Source organism: Charadrius vociferus, unplaced genomic scaffold, assembly GCF_000708025.1.
Source record: "Charadrius vociferus isolate BGI_N301 unplaced genomic scaffold, ASM70802v2 scaffold147, whole genome shotgun sequence".
NCBI lineage: Eukaryota > Metazoa > Chordata > Aves > Charadriiformes > Charadriidae > Charadrius > Charadrius vociferus.
Window position 1 is genome coordinate 5,358,263 of NW_009649570.1, and position 19,764 is coordinate 5,378,026.

Below are 19,764 nucleotides of genomic sequence, written 5' to 3' on the forward strand. Positions count from 1 at the left end.
TTTTAAGTTGTCTAGATAAATCAAAGGTATTGACTAGCCAAAAGGAAGACAGAGTACAAGTGATTCTCCATAAGCCCTGCACCAGTACGGAGAGGAAGAGACACCTACCCTGAATAACCAAGTAGCTCAGTGGACAGGAGGAGGACATACACACCCGCTTCTCTCAGCCACAGCTTGAATTTGAACCTTCATGGGTACTCTGAGTGAGTTTCCAGCAGTCAGGATAGAAGGCAAAAGGAGGTCACCAACGGCATTGTCTTTTGCTTATCCTTTCCCATTCTGTAAATGTAGCCATTTAATCTCCTGCAGACCCCCGATGACAAACAATGCAGGAGGGCAGATCGCCCTTGTAAAATTCAACCCGTAGGAAAAGATGCAACTATCAAACACAGTTGCTGATTGACGGGTTCATTTACATTCCAGTAAGGGCCAGGAGAATTAGAGCTCGGTCCCTTCTACAATGCTTACACATGGCAGTGAGAAACCCTCTGAATTGCCCCTTTGCTGTCAATGCCAGAAGGATCTTTCCTAAAGAGATGATCAGACACAGAACAGTGCTCAGTGCGTTTCCCTCTCCTTTCTTTTTTTTTTTAACCAGGAAACATTTTCCATTTATCCCCTTTAAGTTTTCTCCCCTTAATTTGTTAAGTTTTCAGTTTCAAAACAAACTGATTTTCATGCGTAGCTTGTCTATGTGGTTAGAGAGGACTGACAAGTACTGCCTTACACCATGAGCTTGCAAGGGACCCCGCAACCAGCCCCGTTGCTCTCCACGTGCTCAAGCCCATTCCCCTTCACACGTGCAGCAACGCTGCGACCGTGGCACTGATGACAAATGGACTTCAGACAGAGCAGCCAGCAGAAAAGAGCTCTGCTTTCTCTCCATCAGCATAACCATTATAAATGCTGCATAGGGGAATCTCCGCCCAAGGCAAACCAGAGATCCTAAAAGTTGGGATGCGCTTCCCAATAAGCGGAAGCCAATCCAGGGGATGAGCACTGCCTCTGCTGGGTTACAGGAAAGCAGCAGCTTTTCCTGAGGTGGGCTCAGCTTTGTACCCCTGTAGAGAAGGCAGATGGGGCAAGGCAATCTGCAGCTGGGGGGAAAGGCATCTCCCTCATGCTGCAGGGTTAAAATACTGCTTTCCTTATCTAGAGCAGGGAGTGGAAAAAAATCTCAGCAGACAAGAATGTCTAAAAAGAAAAAAAAAAAGGGGGCGGGGAAAAAAGCAAGCTACCCTAACTTCTGTTAACCACCACCAGGCTTTGCTATCCTCACATACTACTGAACAGTTAAATATTTAGCTTGTTAGCTAACAGGCTGCTAACTGCACCTCACTTTCCTTCTCTAGACCTAGTCTAACCTAATTTATTCCCATTTTTAAATACAGCACTGCTTCATTATCAGATTCATGCAAGAAAAAGACAACAAAATTTTATTTTAAATTAAAATTAATAAACACCATTTCCCAATTTTCCTCAAAAATACCAGCGGTTCATGAGCTTGTGGGCTTAGCTGAGAGCTTGGGAAGGGGGCCAAGAAAAATCAGAATTTATTATACGCTGGTCTAAGTTTTTAATTGAGTACACACAGGCCTTTCGGAGTGAACTTGATTTTTATTTTACCCCAAACTACTATAAGAATTGCTGTGACACAAAAAAGCCCGTGGCTCAATTTCCCCAGCATTTCTTCATTGGTTTATAAAACTTGCAGAATATGTGAAAATCTTTCCTGGAAGAGAGTGAAGCTTGAAGGAACTTCTGTCCTGCAGCATTATCGCTTTACACACAGCCTGCAGCGTAAAGTAAATGGAAAGCGCTAAAGAACACAGCCCTCATCAAACAGAAGCACCGATTTGCTGTTACGGCCTTAGCAATATTTCTCAGAAAGAAAGGGGGAGAGACAGGAAAAAAAGGTTTAATGATTTCTATCCATAGCGCAGTCTGAGTTTGATCCATTATGACTGGAACAAACAAATGACATGCCACAGCAACAAGTCCACTACAGCCCCAGAGCCGTCACCACAACATCATGCATTTCACAGTATTTGGCCTCAAACTGAGCAATTGACATCATCCACATGGACTCAGGCAAAGCATTTGAGACTGTCCCACATGACATCCTGGTCACTAAATTGGAAAGACATGGATTTGACAGATGGACCATTTGGTGGATAAGGAATTGGATTGATGGCCGCACCCAAAGATTTGCGGTCAACAGCTCAATGTCCAAGTGGCGAGCAGTGATAAGTGGTGTTCCTCAGGGGTCAGTACTGGGACTGGTGTTGTTTAACATCTTTGTTGGCGACATGGATGTTTGGGATTGAGTGCACCCTCAGCAAGTTTGCTGATGACACCAAGCTTCGTGGTGCGGTTGACACGCTGGAGGGAAGGGATACCATCCAGAGGGACCTGGACAGGCTGGAGAGGTGGGCCTATGTGAACCTCATGAAGTTCAATAAGGCCAAGTGCGAGGTCCTGCATGTGGGTCAGGGCAATGCCAAGCACAAATACAGGCTGGTTAGAGAAGAGATTGAGGAGAAGGACTTGAGGTTGTTGGTGGATGAGAAGATCAATATGAGCCAGCAATGTGCGCTCGCAGCCCAGAAAACCAACCATATCCTGGGCTGCATCAAAAGAAGTGTGGCCAGCAGGTTGAGGGACGTGATTCTCCCCCTCTACTCTGCTCTCATGAGACCCCACCTGGAGTACTGCCTCCCAATGTAAGAAGGACATGAACTTGTTGCAGCGAGTCCAGAGGAGGGCCACAAAGATGATCAGAGGGCTGGAGCACCTCCCCTATGAAGACAGGCTGAGAGAGTTGGGATTGTTCAGCCTGGAGAACAGAAGGCTCAAGGTGAGACCTTATAGCAGCCTTCCAGTACTTAAAGGGGGCCTATAGGAAAGATGGGGAGGGACTCTTTATCAGAGAGTGTAGTGATCGGACAAGGCATAACGGTTTTAAACTGAAAGAGGGTAGATTAGGTTAAATATTAGGAAGAAATTCTTTACTGTCACAGTGGTGAGACACTGGAACATGTTGCCCAGGGAAGTTGTGGATGCCCCATCCCTGGCGATGTTCAAGGCAAGGTTGGATGGAGCTTAGAGCACCCTGGTCTAGTGGAAGGTGTCCCTGCCCATGGCAGGGGGGTTGGACTAGATGATCTTTAAGGTCCCTTACAACCCAAACCATTCCATGATTCTATGAAACTCCCATCGCAGGTATGCAAAGTCTCACAGACATGCAGGGAAGGAAGAAAGGGTGTTTCATCGGGACAGCCGAAGTCCACTCTGTCCACTCTGCTCCCTTCTTTCGCCCCTGCCTCCTTTCCTACTTACAAGCGGTGCTGTGCTCAGTCACAAACCACAAATGAGATGGCAAGCAGCCGTCAGAAGTGCTGAGCTGTTCAGGGCTACCTTTGGTTACCCTCCTTTAAGCTGTTCAAACACTAATAAATTACCCATTTACTTATACTACCCAGATGTTTGCCATCTAGAAAAATAGATCATTACTTGTAGAAGGTTTTGTTCCATCACAAGAATCCTGTAAATAATACATTGGGATCAGAAAGCCAATAGCATGTGGCAGCCTTTGCACACACCAGCATGGGGTGGGGGATAGGCAATAAAAGGGAAGAGAGACACTTCCTGACCACTGGTTAGAACTTTCACAGTGAGCTTATCAAAGAATCAAGTATTCACTAGAGTTCATGCTGTTGGGATAATGAGGTTACTTAAAATAACGCTACAGATGGAGAATGAGGGTGACAAGTAACCTGAAAGGTTGGTTTATTAATTGGATTTTGATCTTTTGTTTCCATATATAAATATATTATACTTTTATATAAATATATATTTATATGTGCATATATGTATAAAATACATGTATTTATATTCTCTATTAAACTATAAATATATTATACATGTGTTTATATATGTGAAACAAAACATACATTTATACATATAAAAAAATTGAATTACATCCTAACATTTCTTTATATGTCACATTTTCCAGAAAAAAAAAAACCACTAATTTTAGTAAACCCTACAAATATAAGCAGCCTCAATCCCTACGTCTCTTATTTTGTACGGAAGATTTCTTAAGAGTTCCAAGCAACGTTTAAAGAGAACTCTGGGGCTTTAATTGAAATGGCATGAGATGCTGAATCTCTAACAGTGTCTTTCAGACCCTGTGTTCCTTATACACTGAAATGCCTATCAAAAACAAAGAAGGAAGAGGTTTTCAGCATTCCCATTAAATTCTGACTTTCTTTCATGGTTCCTGTAATTGAGTTTCACTTGCAGTTGTCATGAAGTTTTGTAGGGTAGACAAAACAGTGATTTGCTTGGAAATGTCTGTATATAGAGAGGGAAATAAATATTTGAGAAGTACTCAGCTCACTTTCTTCAAACGTCAGGGAAATAGAGAATACAACTCAAGAAATGTACAATTCAAGAAGGAGCAGCTTTTACAAGGAGAACTTTGATATGGATGGCTGAGTATTGTTGCAAGAAATCCAGTCTGCTTAGCAATCCCAGACAAGTTGTCATGAAATTGCATGTCAGAGTTTAATGCAATATGTCCATTTGAGTTGTACCCCTCACACATATTACTGTTAAATGATTTGATTTGGGTCTTTTACAATTTCACCTGCAAAACTGGAAAGAAGAAAGAAGAGCTTACCAACAAAAAGTCTACCCAATAGACGCAAGAGGGACAAAAAGGGATTACTAAAGGTAAGGAGCTGTTAATTATAGATGGAGTAAGACGAAACTGCTGAAAAGAGCTCCAAAAAGGGAGCTCCGAAAAGGGCTGGGTTGGTTTCATTTATTTGTTTTAGGGTGGGTTGGTTTCTTTTGCTTTAAGAGGTATTGGTTTAAAAAGAGGGTGGTCATACTCTGTAGAAAAAGAGTTTGAGCTGAGAGACATGCAGCAACTCTACACGGACCCACAACTCTGTTAGGCAAGACCACTATGCTGCCTCTGTACAAATGAGAAAGAAAAAAGTAGCAGCAAACAGTGACAGAGCCAGGAAATGACCCAACATTTATTTTTCTGATCACTGTGTTGTCTTGTTATTTAAGTCATTATATGGCCAGCCAGTATAATACTGACTAGAAGGTCTTTAATCACATGAACAGGGAGCACTTGGGCACTTGGCGGAGGAGTCAGAATATCCCATATTATAGCATCCTTGTAATTTATTGCACGTTATTCACAGGAGAAACCTGAACCCAGGTTTCCTCTCATTTTTCCGATACTGCTACCTTGCACTTGTGTTAAAAATAACCTATCTGGTCTTCCCAACTGCAGCAAACTTAGCTCTACACATCAAGCACAGTTTAGCAAAGTTTCACTACACTTTTACTGTACTTTTCTTGATACAGAAATATAAAACCAGCTTGTGTGTGTTCAATACAGCGCCCAGCTGGTACATTCTGCCTTTACCTGACATTCAATTGGAAGCTATTGTGGTCCTAGAAACAGCACAGATGGGAATATTTCACAGGACCTTTCCCTGCTAATCATCTGCTCAGGTCCTTCCAATTGCCCCAGAGCCCTACCCTCTTGGAACAGCTTAGGCAAATCCATTCCCTCATCAATATTTACACCCTTCAAATATTTGTACACATGGTTATAACCCCATAAGTGGAAAGATGGTCCTACTGGCCTCACAAAGGCTAGTCAGAGTGAAGGAGCCCAGCGTTCAGGCTGCCACATTCTCTCACACAGCAGCCTGAGGTTTGGACTGGTTCGCTAAACATCACCCTATCAAACAGATCTGGTCTTTGCTTTGAAATACTACTTAAATGCAGGCTGCAAGTGTGAGAGGCGTCCAGTTAACAGCAGAGAGCAGAGCTGAGCTCACATATTTAGATCCTTGAGGGAAATAAGCACACTTACCGTCTGGGTTCCTTCCTGACCCAGCCATGTGCTTCATGAATCCAGAGGAGAGCCCTCGTGTATCTGTGCCTTGATTTCCTTGCTATGCAGACAGGAGAGCCTCCTTTCTCTCTTGCTGCAGCTAATTGCAAGGGCAGCTCACTAGTGCTCCAGAGCGCAGTGCACTGCAGAAGCACCAAAGCCAAGCCAAGCCTGTCTTGCAACTTCCCATGGCTGCAGGCAACATCACAGCCTCACAGGGAGGGCAGCTGGAGAAGGACAGTTAGTCCTGAGATATACCTCTGGGTGTCATGACATTAGGGCAGAAGTACCCCATCAGCCACTTCAGCCAGGCACTGCCTGGCAGCAACAAAATTCTCCTCTTTCCCACTCCAACCGTTCAAGGCCGAAAGGGCCAACGCTCTGACCTCAGCTTGCTAAGTCACGAGGCACACATCACTCTCCTCCACACCCAGCTATTGCAACTCCACATGGCAAGGCAAGATACTTAAACCTGTTCTGTTTCTCATTCTTGTCTTACACCTTCGCCACTGACCATTGCCAGCCTCTCCTTCCAGCCTTCCACTCCGACCAGCCACTCCCAGCTCTCTGCAGCCATAAAGCTTCCCACCCTTCAGTCAGTATACAGCACTAGAAAACAGGCAGCATGAAAAGGGGCCTCCAAGGCATTATTAGCACAAGGCACTGCCTCTTGCAATGGCCCTGCTCATGGCAATACATTGCTTAAGAACCAGGGCTTGGCAATCTCTACAGCAACAGGGATGGGAAAGATCTAATGTTTCTCTCACTCTGTGTTAACTTCCCTCTGCTGTTTTCTCACCCTTCCTTCTGCTCCACTTGGCATCTCAGCACCATTTCACTCTTCTGTACAACCTCTTCCTTGTGGTGGCCACGCACAGCGACTAACCCAAGCAACTACTTCACCAGTGCCCAGCTGAAGCTGCCCACAAACAGCAGTCAGGGCAGGCATTCCACGCTGCCCTGCGAACACAGCTAGCAGAAGCACCTGGGAGGAGAAAGCAAACTCCATTTCGATGGCCCGTTCAGCTTTGCAAGCTTTTGCAGACAATGTACACCAGTTCTGTGTATACACTCAGGACAGCTAACAAGGAACTGGTCAAAAGAAAAAAATCGTATCTACATATATCCACAAGAAATCACACTGTTTTCTTTTTCATACGGATTCTAAGAAAGTAGAACTTGCTAAAAGCATCAGACTAGTACTGCTCTTCCTCCACGCCACACTAAGGAGGCTTTCACAGCTGATCCCAAAGCTGCAGGACTGCACACAGGGTACCCCAGATCGCACGCGCCTTCATACTACTTTGGTCCCAGCACTTAGGACTATATACTGTATGCAGACCCTACCAGTTCCCTTCTCTTGCATAGCCCAGTTAGAATACCCCACCCACCAAAAAAAAAAAAAAAAAAAAATTGCATCAGGGCATGTAAACTTTATTAAACTACACATAGAACAGGTGCCCCTTGAAAGCATGACTCTCTTCCTCTCAGAAAGGCACATGTAGCAGGTTCCCTAGTGTCAGGTGTAGACTCAAGTGATGAAAGAAAAATACATAAATGTTTATTAAACCTTTGTTGCCATTCACACCACCAACTTTCACACCCTAGTGCCAAGCTGTTAACGAATTTCCGTGCTGTTCCAGAAGACTTTTCACAGCTCCTGTCAGAAAAGGGAAGTTTAACGAGGGCAGCACTCGCTGGAAAAGTCTCTGCTCTCGCCACCATCAACAAAAAATGTTCACAACTAGCTGTTTGTGGAATAAATGTGTCCTGTCCAAACTGTGTGGTAATAAAGAGCTTCCTCCAGTAAGGCATGGGGCCACCTTCATGCATACCTCCTGATACATATTTGTCTCAAGATTATTTATGATAAGACTTCTCAATTTACCTAACAACCAGGACTAAAAATTGGCCATGATAAGCCAAGCAACCACAAACCAGTACGTGAGGCTCCCAGCCAGGTGGCATCTGAGTGTGCAGGCTACAGCTCGTGCTTGGACATGGCATCACCTCCTTGGGGACCTCTGGAGCTTTAGGCTGCTTCCCAGGCAGGCAGCCCCACGGCAGGGACCCTTTGGGCACGCAGACCCCTCGAGGAGGCAACACATCACCTACCCCTCCGTGCCATGTTTCCTTTCTGGCACCCAGACTCTGCCATGCTGCTGTACAGCTGGCAAGTGTGAGGCAGGGCCCTACACGCAAGTCGCACACCGCCTGCTCAAGCCTCAGCAGGTCTGTAGAAGTGCCATGGCGAACCGCAGCGAAGGCGGTGTGAAATCGCACAGCAATTCTCTCTGCTGTCGCAAATCCTCTTTTCCCCCACAACTAGCTCTTTTATCTGCCACTGGAGACCCTGTTCTAAAAGGAACAGGCAAAGGCAAGATGTTTCCCAAAAGATGAAGTGAACATTGCTACTTCTCTCAGAGTCATCCAAAACAAGGTGGAGGGGGGAAATGAAACACTTCCCCAACTCAAAGAGTGACAATTATTACACGCTACATTACAGCTTAGACAGCCTTTACAATACAAAAGCTTTGACAAGCTCACATTTACTTTGTCCCTGGAGGACATGGGGACACCTACTCAGTCAGTGTTTTGCACAGCATGTTGCCCAAAGCTTTACCATTTTGAAAAATGCACCTGAGGATCTTCAACTTCTCATGCAGATCCTGTAATTCAGCTGATCATAAAGCATAAAGAAGAACTAAGTGACTGTTTATCATTGTATATTGCTAAATGAAATCAATCCCAAGCTCTAGAACAGAAGCAGACTTTTCCTACAACCGGAATAAATAAAGCAAATAGCTTTATTATTTTTTTTTCCTCTTTCTAATACTAGAAAATTGTGTTCCCAAATAAATCTTCAGATCAGCAATTTAGCAGCATGCTTCCGTCAACCCTAGTTGACAGATTATAGCCCAATATTCCATACATTTTCTCACTAAACTAAACAATCTCGGAGATCTACTAGCACCCTGTCTCTGCCTGTGTCTCATCTCTCAGCTTGCAAACAGCTAGCACAGAAGTAAGGTACTATAGAACACGCTGTGTACTTCAGCTTGATATCTTAAAATCAGCACGACCTGCATTATTTGCCCAGGATGTAAAAAAGACTTTGGAGAACTGGTCCTTCAGTGTGAAGGTAAATAAACCAGTCAAGTAAGAGATTTGTTAGCTGAGGGATCTTTAAGGTATTTTTGGTCATTTCTAAATATTATGTCATCTGATGTTTTCTAGTAGAAGATAATTGCTGCCTTAAAGACAAAAATGCCGATGTCTTTTCTTTTAGACTAATTACAATAATTAGAGGTTCCACTTTTATTTTCGAGACAAGTTATTCAAGCAACACATCAAGCAACAGATTAGTATCTGAACCTGCTCATTGTCAAAGCCTGTAGCCTGTAGTTCAAAAAAGCAGTGGCCGTTTCCTCCCTTCACAGCGACTAATCTCCTTCGTGAGTCAATCTGTCTCTCCTCCTTGCTATTCTCACAGCAGAGAGATGCTGCAAAAGCAAGGTTCCCCCAAGTGAGATGCTCAGCCAGTGTGGATCACTGCACTGAATGGCATGCCTCCTTGGAGCAGGTTTCTTGCAAAGCCCAATCCCTTTCGTAAGTGCCAAGAATCAAATCTTGGCCACCTAATGCAGCGTGTTCCACATGTTAGCTCGCAACACGTTGAGCAACTGTGTTAACTGAGATGGATAGCGCTGTCAAACAGGAAGCTGGCTCACCAGGATGGAAACAGTGGGATACGCTGACCTTTTACATTCAGTAAAAAAGCGTCCCTAAAATGACATGAAATGTTTCATATTAAAAACCAAAACAACTACCTTCTCGAAAAGCTTTTATTACCGCATTGTGTAAATAAACACATGTGCATGAGATGAGCTCTGCCTGTACGCAGAACCTGAGCCTCTCTCACAGAGCAGAGGCTGACAGAGGAAATGAATCATTATCACCCTGCTTGGGAAGAAGCTCCTACAAGGAGTGCTGCACTATTAACCACTGCCTGGAATGCCTGGATTCAACACCACCACTGCTCCCTCTGTTTGCGCGTTTAAATACCTAGCTATACAGAATGACTAAAACAAACGGGTAAAATCCAAATCCCCGGGCAAAGTTTCTGCTAAACTACTCTAAATGTGCACAGGTTTTATGGATGACATGGAGATGAAACTGAAACTTACAAGCTTCTCATCCAAAAGAATAAGCATTGAAATAACCTGCTTAGTACAAAAAAGCCTCTTGAAATGCAAAGTTTGTTCTGGAAAGATTTTTCCCAATCCACCACCTCCTGCCCATCTCCCTCAAGGTTATGATTTTAGGTTTGTTTTTTTCAAGCTGATATTTTGGGTAAAGAGAGGAAAGCTTTGTTCATTTTAAGATTTCGCTGCTACGGGAGAATCATCTCTAAGTGGGAGGGACTACAGAGCTTCACAAAGGGCTTTGCAGCAATATAGTAGGTAAGCAAAAGCAGAGAAATCAGCCTGGATGTTTAGCCCTACAACTACTGGCCATAAAGAGAGCGTGTATTTTTATACATATAATCATTATATATAATGTATAATTTTAAAAATCGAAGACTATAATATGCTGTTCAAAACTGCCTTGATCCAAAGAGGAATACCAGATACAATCTAGCTGTATACCTAGAGGATCTACCCAGCTCTTCTGTGCTGACTTCCTTGAAGCGGCAACCTGCCTCGTGGTACAGAACAAATGTGTCATGAATATGCTGACTGATCATTATCACCGTATTTCACACTTCAGCAAGATCCAGCTAATGCTTTCTAGGCAGGCTAACAAGGTAGGGCTTGTTGTACACCTAGTTTAAGATTAAGCAATCAACACAACTGATATAACCACTTCAAAGATCTGCTACCAATCGTCTTGCTTTCTCCTTACATCAAACAACCGCAGATGCTGCCTTCTGCCAGGGCAGAGAAGGGGGAAAAGAACTTTATTGAATACCTTGTGCCTGAGCTGCAGAACTGTGGGAATACCCCAGAGCCAGGAGCGCTGTCTCCACCAGCTGGCTAAAGAGCACATCTTTGCGAACCAGAACGAACTCGGCGTGCTCTTCTCGATTATCATATTCAAGAGAGGCATCTGACTGCTCCACCACACAAAAGACTGGAATCATCAAACCTAGATAAAAAACAAAACAAAACAACAAAGTATCAGTAAGAGAGGAACAAGAAGTGTGTCATACATCTCTGATTAAGACTGTAAATTAAAACACCTCCTAGAAGGCTCATCTTAAGTGGAAATCCGCCTTTCTTCCCTGTGGGATAGCTTTTGTTTTCTTTCCAAGGAAAATACTGAAGTCTCATCACTTGACTCATTTAAAAACCACACTAAAAGCTCCAGAGAATACAATTCAGGAACAGAATCACAGTCAGCATGAGGACGAACAAGATTTCCTAATAAGACCTTTTCAACATAGCAGAAGTTTTCTACAGTCCCATGAATGTCCCTATTCTTTCAGGTCAGGGCTTCTCCACATTCAGCCATACGAAAACCTGACACACAAATGTTGCTTCTGCTTCTCCCCGCACAGTGAACGCATGGAGGAATCAGCAGAGGCTAGTTCCATACACAGTTCTTGGCTGGGATAGGCTTATTTGCACATTTTCAGATCATGGCCAGTCTTCTCACTATGCAAGGAAAACACCCTTGCATTGATTTTGCTGAAAATGATAATCTTGTGTTGGCAGCTGATGGTTGTACAGACCCAGAGAGGCCAGTGGCTGGTCTCCTGCTGCATGTATGAAGAGTGAGAACAGCTCTCTTTGAAAGAGGATAAAGGATGAGGAGGAACCACAGAAGTGGAAAACTCGGGGGGTGGTCTGGATTCAATTTTGTTCTGTTTTATTGTAAATTTGCTTTTGTGGTTACAGGATCAAGTCATCTATGGCAATAAATTGTGGGGCATGAACTTAAAGGGATTCAACACTACAGACAGTAGAGAAACAAGCCAATTTGCAGGAAAGAGCCCTACAGTACTCCAAGCACATGCACAGAGGGACGATAGAACAGACGGACAACATACAGAACTGCATGGCCATTTCCATCACCTGCTACAGGCCAGGCTGTAGTCAGGGGGTGGCAAAGGAAAAAACATTACCTCCAGTCACAGAAATTTATTAATTGGTTCCGTACAATTTGTTAGCCCCTACATAAACTGGGAAATACTGGGACAGAGACAAATCTCAACCTAAAGCAGTTCTCCAAATGTGCTATCTAAGGCTCGTAATACTGCCAGAAAGTTCACCTCTCACTCCTGTTCTTCTGAATGAAATATAACCATTTCCAGTAGAGAACAATTATGGAAAATAACAGAGTATACTTATGAAAGGCTAGACACAAATCACTGTATTCCTGGCCTGGGCACTTCTTTAAGGGGAAAAAGAGGAGAAAGCCACATTTCAGTTCTCCTTCCATACAAAGTCAGTTAAATATCTTCACGATCATCTATTATCGGTAGCTTCAGTATCTGCAAAACAACAGTTACCCCTTCAGAGGAATTACCCTGCCCTGAAATAGATAAAGCCACACCAGGAACAACTGCTAAGGGACTTAAATCCTCCTTGTCTTGAATTTGCAAAGATTAGATTTACTTTAAAATATATTTTAGATACACAATTCTTACTTAGTGACATATCTGGCATGGAGTGGCATGACATTCTAACTGCAGGCCAGCAGCAGCAGCTATGAGTCGCAATATCCAGCCAATGTGTTTTAGTTCTTTGTTTTAAAACACATCCTGAAGTAATGTGTAAGTAGGTTACGGCATCACATTGATGCTACTCCCTCTTCACTGCTTGGTTCTGAGTTAAACTGATGCACTTTGCAATTTCAAGCAGCCAAATTCTAACACACAGTGTTAAAAAAAAAATCTCTAGGTGCTTTCCTGAAAAGACAGTGCAAGGCTGATCCCGTTCCTCTGGAATCAATGACAAAATTTCTATTCCTATCAAAGGTTAAAAAATTAATTCTATTTGTCTGTAAATCATTTATCCAGTTAAAGTGAATTTTAACCTCCTTAAGCGACAAATTCCCCCTCCTGTCGAACACATAGTCTATCATAGTACTTTTGATGGGGCTATTAACGTCTTAACAAAAGATTAAAATACTTGGCCAAATCCCGAGGCTGTGGTATTGGTTGTGTAAATTACATTGTGATAAGACAGAAAAGTAGGTGAATGCAAACTGATGAGAGGGATGCTACAATGTCTTTTATCCTCTTGCTGGATGCCTTTCCGCCTCTTCAGCACAGAATTTGCACCTATTCTCCACACTCATCGTTTACTGTCTCAGTACGAACAGGATCTCAAACGCGAGAACTGATGCTGTACATGACATCACTTTATGGACAGCATGAAGGACCCACAGGACTCTTGCCCATGATTACTTTCCTGCCCGTTCTGCTGCCCATGCTTGCAGGGACCCTGCTACAGAAACAGCTTTTGCAAAAACATCTCTGAACTCAGTGACCCAGCGTAACTGACGATAAGCTGCTATTAGTACCTTAAAAACAGAGAGCAAAGGGCAGGTTACCACATCTGCCATTGCTAACCCATTCTCATGCCTCTCGCTACAGCGTCTGGAATCTTAATACCAATCCTATTTTACCAAAAAACAACAGTACTCCAACTTATTTCGAAGTCAGTCTCACTCCAAAAAAGTTCCATCTGCTTTGCCCTCTATTTCGCATTGGAGAATTAAGCTATAATGTCTCTAATCGATTTATTGCCTCAAACTTCTCCGTTTCCTGATGTTATCCAGAAATAAATTAACATACTTCCAGTACGTTGGAATCAGAAGAAAAAAACATCTGCAGCCAAAAGTCAACATGCTCTTTACACACCGATATACACAGTGTCTTGCTCCTAGATGCATATATTACACCTCCAGGTCACTACAGGGCCCTCACAAAAGAGCGATGCAAGTTAGTCACTGCTCATTGTCATTTCAGTTAAAGAACTTTTAGCAATGCTCAGAGAGCAGGAGATCAAGCATCCATAATGAAATCTCGTGTGCAGGGCTACAGCAATGCAAGCCAGCCTTGTTCATCAACCCTGAAACTCCTCAGCTCCTTCCCTAATAACCGATCAGCCAGAACTACTGTCATCCTCCCTCTCCCATGCATACACACAAAAAAGGCTTAGGTCTCTTCTGCACTGAATTTCCGTGCATTCACTCTCCCAGGTTTAGAGGTGCTGCACTGAGTGATGCTGTACAGCTCACGGTAGATGACATGCGGCACTGATTTTCATACACAGAGAAAACACAGGGTAATCCGAGGGCTAAAAAGTAAACAGTTTATTTCCTTAAAGGATGAACACAATGCTGGAATGCACACAAAACAATAATAGTGATCACAAATTATACAAAAAGACTTTTTCTCCTTGATGTTAATTCACTTAGCTAACTTAGAAGCATCTCTTTCGTGCTTCTCACAGAGCTTTGACCCCATATAGATAGCATCTGCATAAAAGGCTAGGGGAGCATAAAACAAGATCTACATAAAGGCTTTTAGAAGGACATCCATACGTAGCAAGAATCCCTTCTAATCCATGGAATAGAACAAGGAAAATCTGTTCCCACTATTAGCCAGAAGAACAGAATGTGTAGCAGTGACTGGTACCTTTGTATAACATATTTTTAAAGCAAATCAGAGATGGGATTTAAGCTCCACTGTTGCTTTCACAGAAAAGCTGCCATACACAGAGAAGACTTTGTAAACATAGTTGGATTTTTTGCTGAGACTCTTCTAAGGGGCAGAGAAATTAACAAGAAATTAAATACTGTGAAAGAGAGTGTCCAAATGCACATTTTTCTCCCCCTTGCCCATTTTAATCTATAGTTTTATTTTACTGGGGAGCATGCTATTCTTAAAAATGAAGGAAACAGAAACAGGTATTTCATTCAAGAAGTGAAAACTCTGGACACTCTGCTGCATAAAACATTCATTTTTACAAAAAACTTGAAGCCAGTTAAAAATATTATCCTGGAATACATTTTCAGTTGGAAGATTTGCAAATAAAAGCTGTAATTTTCTAATGACTAACTAGAAGGACAAGGCAGAGCAGATATTAAGAAGTCCTGCACTGATTCTTTTGTTCATTTGCAAATGATACGTTGTCCAGTGCATGTTTTAGAGGAAGCAATAAATGTGATACTATCAGCAGCGAACTTCTATGCATTGCCCACTTTCACATAACCATCATAGGCTTGGTACCTAAGGCAAAAAATGAAAAGGATACAGAAAGCTGAGGAGGTTAAACTATTTCAGCCACCCACCTCTCCAGCCATTAAATAGGGAGCAGCGTTTGCATGTCCTAATAAGTATAATATGAATACCAACCAATAAGAAGAGGCACCAATAAAATTCATGTCTTTTTAGATTAAAATCTGTTTCCATCAGCACAAGTTTTGAGCCCCGTCTAGGTGTTATTTAATTTAATCTAATTTGAACAATTTCCAAACATCAGCTTGATTAATTTCAACAGCATGGTGTTATGGAAAGATTTACTGTACAGGGGTTGTCTAGCAGGGAATTAATAAAGAAGCCAGTTCTTAGCCCTGAGTAACATGAGGTTTTAAGACTTCCCAGATTTCTAGTGGGAATACTTCACAGCACAAGCATGTTTTCTTCTGGGAGTGAAACCCACCAAAATTATTAAAAACTGAGATCAAATGGTGGTGTCAAACCCAAAGGAAATCATTCTACAGTGGAGAGATTTTTATCAAATGAAGAAAGTGGAAAATAAAGTTTTTGTTGTTGCTGTTGTGCTTTGGGCTTTTAGTTTTTGTTTGTTGGTTGGTTGGTTGGTTTGGTTTGGTTTTTTTTAAACAAAACAGACACACATGCAGAGTAATCTCCCTCAAAGACAAAGCAAATGTCTACGGTTAGGAGTTCAGAAACCAGGACATTTATTTGAAAATTCCTAAACTACTGAAAACTTCATTAATGTAGGCAGAAAACATTTTCCCTAGCAGAAGACTGTAATGTGGGTCATTCTTTTCTCTGTATCGGGAAGACTGATTTAGAGGGAAAAAAAAAGGGGGGAGGGGGGCGGGCGGGCAGAGAAATCTAGGTGACAGCAAGAGCAGAATCCACAATATTTATTTATTCTCATGCACACCTCAAAACACTGAATTACGAGCAACTTCAGTTGGACTTCTAAGATGAGACCCTTACCCTGCAACAAGAGACTAGGAAGCTCAATTAGCAAAGCACAGGCCATCTTGAGGAAATCATCTAGATAAAGATTCCATATATTTAGCAATACAGCATGCTTCTACAACTGGCAATAACCACAGGAAGCAATCAAACTACAAACATTTCCTAAACCTAATCTGCTTCTGTTTTTTCTTTAGGCGAGAGCCCTTTATCCAGCAAAGGCAGTGAATGGAAAGCAGTCTGTTTATTTATTTCTCTTTGCGCTGCAAGAGATCTGACCTTATGTATACTGATTTGGTATTTAACTCTATTTCCCTGTCTTTTAAACAAATTTGAAAAATTAACCTAAATTGAGAAAACTGTTTTAAAAGGCAGAAATCAGCATCCATGCGGCACAGGAGAGGTTTGCCAGTTCTCCTCCTCACATCCTGCAGCTCTGAGAAGACAGAAACCAATGACGTTTGACAGCTTCCAGTTATTCAGAAATACCTGAATTGCTGCACCAAAGATGGCCATCCTACACCCTAACGCAGCATAAATCCATGATTCCTATTCTGAAAAACTTAATACCACCACCAAGAAGAAAGAAAGGGAAAGAAACAAACAAACAAAAAAAAAAAGTGAAGCTTCAAAGCTTCAGTGTGCCACTTGTTCAAAACAATGTAAACTGCAACTCCTGAAGTGATCAGAAATGAAAACCTATTGCGTAAGCTAATAATCAGGAGGTTTCTATTCAAGACTCAACTAGCTGAACATAGAATCATTTCAGTTGAAAAATACCTTTAAGATCACATATGTTGACGGAAGATAATTGCAAAATGAGAAAAGAACAACTGCATTCCAAAATGTTTTTTTCTGAGAGGAAGGACACCCAATAGTATTTGGAAAAAAAACAGTTTTTTGTTCTGATCTCAACACCACTTTTCTTTAAATCACAGTGTAACTGTAGCTGGTGGTGATGTGAGCTCTTCCCCAGAAAATCCTGCAGAGTCCAGTTGAGGGTGCAGATACAGGGTACGCAATGATCGGATGAACAGGCACAACCGTACCCTTTCTACCGTGTCACACGTACATGACTATTCACACTCAAGAAGGATCAGCCTTGAAGCAGATCCCAGGTTCAGCCCATGTCTGGACAATTCAGTGATGAGGTGGAAGAGACAGAGCTCACACGTTTCAGCAAGGGTTAGTCATGTCCATTAAGGCTCACTTTCAAGCTACCCCATAAATTATAAATATAATTAAATCAGACAGAATATAAGCTGTTGGCACTTATCTTATTTACAATAAATGCTTGGTTTGGGTAAATGGACTGTGTTTCAGCCTTTTATGTATCAAGCACCAGCTCATAACAGTCTTATTATGAGGCTGAGAATTCTTCTACTGTAAATCTTTTTTAATGGGGACTGGAGGAATGACTTTGCAGTTGTTTGTCACTAACCACTCGGAACCATGCGAAGAAAGCTGTGTGTGCACACTGACAGGCGGCCAGTGGGAAATCTCTATGTCAAATACAGGAGACCATATCAGGATCTTTGCAACTGTACAATCCTATGCAAAAAAAAAAATTAAAAAAATAGTGTCGAGCACCTCATTACGGCAAAAGGCTTTGTTTAAAACCAAGGACCTTACTTTCTGCTAATCCTCTGCTCTCCAGTGTGTTCTAGACAAAACGTGAGAGATCTGATTTTGCGTACAACAGTAATGCAATGCTGTTAAACTCCTACTCTTCATGGGTTTATAAGCCCGTTGCAAATAATTTGTTCCAGGATGCAATTTGGTAAAGAAGAGCTCAGGCCACAGATGATTTTAATACAGTATTTGCCAAAGCAACAAAATCATGTTAAGTAACATTACATTGTAGAGTTTTTCTTCTTAGGAGGGCCAGAGGAAGTAAAACTAAGGACAATATCTTTCTCCTCCTCCTCTGTTATTTTTTCTGGCTTTACATACTCAATAAATCTGTAGGCAGGAAATGCATTTCTACATATTCTATTTTAGCCAATGGTGAATGCAAACCACAAGATATTATTTACATCCTTCTTCAGCTTCCAGTCCTTTCTGTGGCTTCAGTCTCCCAACCATCACAACTATCCCAGATCTCAGGAAATCTTATAAAGAAGTCACTAACGTCTCTGCAGACATCCCCTGCTTCTGACAGCTTAACTAGCCAAAGAATCCTTCTCATAGCTGAAATAACAGCTTTACTGTTTAACACGAAATATTCCAGGCCACTATTCCACCACAGAAACATATTATGAAACTCATAGCTTGATTTGATAATACTTGAGTTTCTCAAAAAACAGTATAAAAGAAAAGCCATATTCAGAGCATGTGCTGAGACGGACAACAAATGAGAAATAGAGAGGGATACGAAGTATTTACCTCTAGCGCAGCCCTCTCCTGCTGCATGTCTGGGACAGAAGTGTTACTCACGGGAGATGAGGCCTTTCGTTAGTCAAAGTGGATCAGCTGCTTCTGGGAGCTAACCCCATTTTCTAAACTAGTTGCACTAACTCAATCCACACTTTGAATCCGTGACACTGGTTGGGTTCACTGGGCAAGAAAGGGAGCAGGCAGTGGGGCTTTGTGCCACTGGGTTACGCCAGGCACAGCCGCACATGGGGCAGCCAGGAGGCAGAAGCAATTAAACAGGAGAAGAAAGCACTTCCAGCTCCCCACCTAAACGAGTGAGAAGCAAGAGCAATGAGAACCCAGACCTCAAAATATGGTTTTAAGGGAGCCTGAGTCAGAAGGCGGCACAAACAGATGTCCCTGTTGTTTTAACCCCTGGTAGCCAGCCCCCCGGGACGTGCAGGACTGCCTGCGGTGGTACCAGGGCCGTGCATTCAGCCAGAACCACATGCTGGCTTTCCAATTCATGGAAGAGAATCATAGAATCATTTAGGTTGGAAAAGGCCCTTACAATCATCAAGTCCAACCGTTCACATCGAAAGGCAAAGGTAAAGATACTATAGCTACATTTTTCCTAAATAAAGCAGCTCAATTGTTTCATCTTGTTCCCCAGTTAAAAAAGAAGAAAAAATACCCCACAGCAGTACTATATAATATGAACTAATGGAAAATATACTCATTTCACTGAAAACCAGTGAAGGAACATTTTTATATTAAACTGGCGTTTTTTAAAAAAATCATCTTAAGCCATTAATTTCCTATAAGTTTTAGGTTTTAGTTTCTCTAACTTAAAAACAAGTTTATGGTTCGGGAGGGTTTTTTTGGTTTGGGGGACTGCTTTCTGTTGTTTTTTTCTCAGCTACGTAACAAAACTCGCCTAAGGGATGAAGACTCTCTATGCCAAGTTCCACCCAGAATTAGTTTTAATGACCAACATTTTTAAACCCTGAAAACTGGAACCACTAATAAGCCCCTAACTTCGGTGGTGCTAGCAGATGCCACCATATTATGTAACATCTTCTAGCAAAAGCATTTTAATGAAGGTTCTATTAACTAGTCTCCCGGTACGGGGATAAGTCCCCTGGAATGTAACAGAAAAGCTTTCATAGCTGGTTTGAGGTTTACTTCTGGAGAAGAGCTGCAGCCCACACTTGGGCCTGTTTTGGGATCTCCACTGGGACCCAACAGCAAGCTCTTTTCTCCTTTGCGTTCATTCCTCTGTGAACCACCCCCT

General features: G+C 42.4%; 1 protein-coding gene across 1 annotated transcript in view; it reads right to left on the bottom strand.

Moving 5' to 3' along the window:
- SATB2 (SATB homeobox 2) overlaps window positions 1-18,537 on the bottom strand; it is a 120,395-nt gene extending 101,858 nt beyond the window's left edge. Inside the window, exons 1-2 of the mRNA XM_009890164.1 lie at window positions 18,501-18,537; window positions 10,898-11,074 (exon numbers count right to left, since the gene is read on the bottom strand). Of these exons, the coding sequence (XP_009888466.1) occupies window positions 10,898-11,069 (172 nt within the window). The 5' untranslated portion in view covers window positions 11,070-11,074; window positions 18,501-18,537. The remainder of the gene's footprint in view (window positions 1-10,897; window positions 11,075-18,500) is intronic.
- Window positions 18,538-19,764: the final 1,227 nt, after the last annotated feature.